The sequence below is a fragment of the Cotesia typhae genome, unplaced genomic scaffold (assembly GCF_013202065.1).
Source record: "Cotesia typhae breed Kobodo isofemale line unplaced genomic scaffold, CoteBio_Ctyphae contig_122, whole genome shotgun sequence".
Classification (NCBI taxonomy): domain Eukaryota; kingdom Metazoa; phylum Arthropoda; class Insecta; order Hymenoptera; family Braconidae; genus Cotesia; species Cotesia typhae.
The window spans coordinates 834,896-840,437 of NW_027423714.1; the positions used below are offsets into that span (position 1 = coordinate 834,896).

Below are 5,542 nucleotides of genomic sequence, written 5' to 3' on the forward strand. Positions count from 1 at the left end.
CTAAATTTTTTGATTTTTTTTTTTAATAATTAAATTAAAACAAAAAAATATTCTGAAAAAATTGCATTTGCAGTTTTTGAAGTTTTTTACACGTGCAAATTTTTTTTTATTTTTTTATAATAATATTTATAATAATAATAGTTTACACTGGATATAATCCGAAAAAATATCCTGTATAATCTGAATTATACTCAGTAGAATCTTGGATTATATAATTTTTTCAAAGATTGTGATACTCAACTTTTTTCTTTTTTAACTCATAAATTTTTTTTTAAATTTGTTAAATTTTTAATATTTAATTTTTTTTTTTTTTTTAATTGAACATTTAAGTGAACATTTACGATAAACGCTGTAATTTTTTTCTAGATGGTGCACATGTGAAATCTCAAGTGACGCTCGAATGCTGCGTCAAGCGTTGGCGAGAAATTGCTTTTTCCGGATTTGGGGTAGTAAATCGTAAACTAAATACGCAATTGTATAAACAAATGATCTACGTAATTATTTTATTTTACTGAGATATTTTAAAAACTTATCAATATAAATTTACAAGTAATTAAAAATAATTGAAATCATTTACTTTATGTTTTTTTTTTTAATTTAATATTAAAAATTATATATCTCTGCGCAAAAGTAAGTACTAACCTCAAAAACCTTTGGTGTAAATATAAGAAATAAGAAAACTTCACCGCGAAAGAAAAAAAGAGTTAATTAAAAAATTAAATTTAATAATTACGAAAATTAATAAAAGCATTTAATATAATACTAAAGTTAGTCGACGTTTCTAGTTTTTTTATTTTTTTTTACTTATTAAATTGGACCAAAAATATATTTTTTTAAAATTACACTTTTTTTTTTTATAATTTTTATAATTCAAATTATAAAAATTATAAATTAATTTAAAAAAATTATAATATAATTTTTATAATTCAAAAATCATATTTATTAAATTATTAGAAAAAATAAACTTTAACATTTTAATAATATTAAAAAACGATTTTATTTCAGAATTGATTTATACCTGCTCTATCATGGCTATGGTAGGTGTTCGGCCCGAAGATCCACCTCAAGATGAAATTTTTGCAGATTTGAAGGCAGCAATTTCTGCTCGTGATAGAGCTCGCACTAAAGAAGGACTTGAATCGCTGAAGAAAAGGGATGAAGAAAAAGGTTTTTGCACCTTGAACAAAGAAAATGGAAACTTTCTACTTCGTAGGGCTCTTCAAAAGGACAGAGAAATAGCTGAATTGTTGTTGGAGTACGATTTCCCAGTTAATAGGTTACGTAACCTACGTTGTAATTCTCCACTACACTTAGCAGTAAAAAATAAGAACTTAGAGATGGTTAAAAAGTTATTAATAAAAGGTGCTGATGTAAGAGCAAAAAATTCATTAGGAAAGTCAGTACTTTATACCGCAGTTGAATTCGATTTCGACGAAATTGTTGAAGAGTTATTAAAATATGATAAACCAGAAGTAAAAATTAAAAATAAATATATTCCAATTAATTTGGCTGCGGCAAAGGGTAATGAGAAGATTTTCAATTTGCTAGTAAAGAGTGGGGCCAAAGCAGATTTACAGTACTGTGACGGTACGTTAATTCTTCATGTAGCCGTTGAAAAAAGATTTGAGTACACAGTTAGTACGATTATTCAACAAAAAAAATATGATACTGCGGACGTTAAAAATAGCCAGTTATTATATGCCGCTGTAATGAATTCTGACAACTCCTTTAACAGAATGGCATCTATTAACATTGTAAAAATGCTGATCGATGCTGAATTTCCTGTTGATCCAAAAAATATTAATAATGCAGAGTTTGCTCACATTGCTGTAAAAAATGGATTCACTACAATTGTTAATAGTCTTATAAAATGGGGCTTGGATCCAAACATTGAAAACTCAGAAGGAAATAAACTTTTGATCACAGCATGTTCATATCAAAAAGCAGATATTGCCAAATTTTTGATAGAAAATAATGCTGACATTACTGTTAAAAAAACAATTAGTAATGAGTCAGTTCTATATTACGCTATTCAAAATTTACATTCTACCATTGATAAAACGTATTCTGCCAGGTTCAATTTTCATTCACATATTGATGACAAAGAAAAGTTTATAGACGATATAAATACTTGTTATTCTAATGATTGGTTTGAAATTATAAAAATGTTAGTAGATCGTGGCATTAACGTTAATGAAGTTGATTCAAAACACGATAAAACGACACCTTTGTACTATGTTGCGAAAGGAAATTATTGCAATCAATTTTATCATTATATTGAAGAACTTACTAAGATTTTAATAGAAGCAGGAGCTAACATTAACTCACGCGATGTTTATGGTAATACTCCTCTTCAATATGCCATTATCAAAGGACGTCTTGAAATGGTTAAATTACTTTTACCATGTACTCCAATTGACAATGATCATTATTCAAATAATCAAAAGCAGACACTTCTTCACTCCGCGGCTCAATCTAAAACATCTAAAATAATTGAAATACTACTGCAGCGAGATGAATTCAAAAATTTGGAGATTAAAGGTTATTATTATTATTATTATTATTATTATATTTTACATTATATTAATCACTCAACTAAATATATACTTCTTTTTTATAATATTAATTATAATTTTACAGATAATGTGTATGAAATGACCCCACTTATATTCGCTGTTCAAAAAAATCGAATGAAAGCTGTTGAAGCTTTATTACAACATGGTGCGAACGTTAATGCAGTCGACAAAAGATTGAATACTCCGCTATATTATGCCACGACCTATTCGTATGGAATAATCTTTAAAATGTTATTAGCTAATAATGCAAATCCTAATTGTATTAATGAAGAAGGACTGACACCACTCGTTATGGCAGCTATAAACAACGATGATTTTAGCATAAATCATCTTTTGAAGTACGGAGCCGATATCGATATAAGAAGCGGCTTATCTGGAAAAACAGTTTTGCATTACTTAGGTGAAAGTAAAGAAGAAATTAATTTTAATATCCTAAATATCGGTGCTGATATCAATCGTTTAACGAATGATAATAAAACAGTTTTGGATTTTGTCGAAGAATCTATGATCTCTCATTGTAATCGCTGTAAGAAAAATCTAGATTCGCTACACTTTGATGGAGGGTATACCCGTGCTTATCGTAAAAATGCTAGAATTATTATAAATCATATCTTACAACTTCAAGCCCTCGATTCATTTGTTTGCGATGAAAATATATATGCAATATATAATTATGAAGATAAATATGGATGGATTGACTATAAAGTTAAAAATGAAGGTAAAAAAACTTCAATTGATGAGATGAAAAAAATGTGTGAAACAGAAGTAGAATTGATGAAAACTACTTTTTTCGTTAATACCAATGTTAGTGTTTATCACATTTTAACTAAGTGTCCTCATCGTATCGCTAACAATGTCTTCAAGAATGAAAATGTTATGAAGCAATTGCAAACACCTGTCTGTATTGAAAAGTTTCCTATTTATAGTCGCTTGTTGGAGGGCCGCATTGAAAAGTGCTTAGAAAGAAAAGAAATATTGGATCAAGATATTGATTATTCGTTTCACAATGTTTTTTCATCTTTACCTCCCGTCTGCATTCAAGAAATTTTACGTTTTTTGAGTAATTATGATTTGAAAGTTCTAATAAGCGTGTGTCAATCGCCTATGGATTGTCAAGATTCTCAATCCAATACTGAAGTACCAATCGATGCTGCTGCAAGTCATGTGGCAAAAAAACAAAAATGCGAATAATCTATTCACAAATTTACTGTTTAAAAGTATATTACTGACTTAAATGACATTAACTAATGCTTATTCGTATTTCTATTTTAAGAAATTTCAAATTTTATCATTATCTCTATTGTTACTTCATTGTTGATCTTATCTTACCAGCTTATATTTAATTGAAATAATATTATCAAGGAGTGTTTTAAATAGAATTTAAAATCCTTCAACTACTCTAGTAATTTTTAAGTTTAAAAATTGTTAAAATTTTTGACACATTTATTACTTATTATATTTGTGTTGGTTGTTAGTTGTAAGCTTGAAATACTTGTTGGGAAGATAAAATTTGTACTCAATTAATGAGTATATTAATAATCAGAAGCTAATACAACTGCGAGGATTTAAATTTTGAATAAATTATTGAAAATAATTTTGTATCGATAGAAAAAGTTTATTCTGAGAAATTTTTCCACAAGGGTCGTTCTTAATAAAATTTTTATAAAATTATATTATTAAGAATAATAAAATAATACAATTAAAAACTTTCATTTAATAATCCTTGTATTTACGTAGTTTAATCAAATAAAAACTCTTAAATATTTGAAGAAAAAATCTTGAGCAATAAAAAATAATTAAATTATCATGAATCATGACACTAAAATTAGCTGACAGATGAATTTTAGGATTTTTATCAACAGATAAATTATTGTGAAAAAAATTTACTTAAAATTCTTCTGTAGATGGTCCAAAAAATAATCGATGTAAATTTTTTTAAAAATGTTTTATTAGTGACAATTTATTTGTTGTAAGACTACAAAAAAATTGCAGATGTCTATTAATTTTAATTTCATTAATTACATTTTTACTATCAGAATTAAAATTAAGCTTTATAGTATAAAAAATTAAATGTTCATGAAAATTAATTTGGCAGATATTTAATAATTTTAAAAAATTTTTTAACAAATAAATGATGACAAAAAAAAGCAAAAAAAAAAAATTGACATGTAAAAATTTAAAAAAATTAATAATCCAATTATTTATAAATAATTTTTCTAAAAAAATTTTTTTGTTAAAATTAAAAAATAATCAAGTGACTGCTGACTTTAATGACATTAAATGTTCTCAAAACACCAATTTTCTTAAAATTTTAAATTCAAAAATTATATTTATTAATTTATTAGAGAGTTTTTTTTTTTTTTAATTAATTAATTAATATAAAATTCTAGGTGTCAAAAACTGGGTCTTTTATCTTACTAGAAATTTGAATAGCGCGCCACGCGCGCGCCTTAATTTTGACCAATAAGAAATCAGATCCTATTTTTTTCGAGTTTCGACTATTGACTAACTTCACATTCTAATACTATTTTATTTTTTATAATATAAAATTCATGACTGAGTTGAAGTTGGTTAGTATCGAAATATATCGAAATATCGAAAAATATGGTCCCCGATTCTTTATTGGTCGAAATTAAACGCGCGTATGGGCGCAATTTGAATTCCTAGTATATTATATTGTTCAGATGTGGCATCATGAAGTTGATGCCCCGGGTGTGTGGCAATTTGCAGAACTGGATATGAGATTTGGTATGTTAAGGTTGGTCAAGTAGTTGGACTAAACATTGTCATGTCGCGCTACCTGATTGCCAGCAGGCTAGTCATGGAAATCAAGAGTAAAACAGATTTTTTAAATTGATGCAATGAAAATCTAATAGATGGCGGATAACTGCGCATTTTATAACTTGACATTGATTTTATAGCATTTGAGGGTCTATACCTGAAAGCATGTCTTTTATATAGTCGTA

The 5,542-nt window shown here is 26.7% G+C and overlaps 1 protein-coding gene across 3 annotated transcripts; it reads left to right on the forward strand.

Annotated features, from left to right (window-relative positions):
- Positions 1 to 361: 361 nt before the first annotated feature.
- Positions 362 to 4,261, forward strand: LOC141532914 (uncharacterized). Of its 3 annotated transcripts, none has more exons than XM_074251532.1 (3): positions 362 to 446; positions 1,042 to 2,541; positions 2,641 to 4,261. In XM_074251532.1, the coding sequence occupies exons 1-3, from the start codon at positions 401 to 403 to the stop codon at positions 3,765 to 3,767; spliced, it is 2,673 nt and encodes an 890-aa protein (XP_074107633.1). In that variant the 5' UTR covers positions 362 to 400; the 3' UTR covers positions 3,768 to 4,261. The 3 variants fall into 3 exon arrangements, with proteins under 3 accessions (XP_074107633.1, XP_074107643.1, XP_074107651.1); XM_074251542.1 differs by having other exon boundaries at positions 426 to 630; positions 1,006 to 2,541; XM_074251550.1 differs by having other exon boundaries at positions 440 to 446; positions 1,006 to 2,541.
- Positions 4,262 to 5,542: the final 1,281 nt, after the last annotated feature.

What these genes read in the sequence shown, in the direction of transcription:
- LOC141532914 (XM_074251532.1), top strand. Translation starts at nt 401, where the DNA reads ATGCTGCGTCAAGCGTTGGCGAGAAATTGCTTTTTCCGGATTTGGG. An exon ending in TTGCTTTTTCCGGATTTGGG is followed by an intron (nt 447 to 1,041) that starts GTAGTAAATCGT and finishes TGGCTATGGTAG; the next exon opens with GTGTTCGGCCCGAAGATCCA. An exon ending in CAAAAATTTGGAGATTAAAG is followed by an intron (nt 2,542 to 2,640) that starts GTTATTATTATT and finishes ATAATTTTACAG; the next exon opens with ATAATGTGTATGAAATGACC.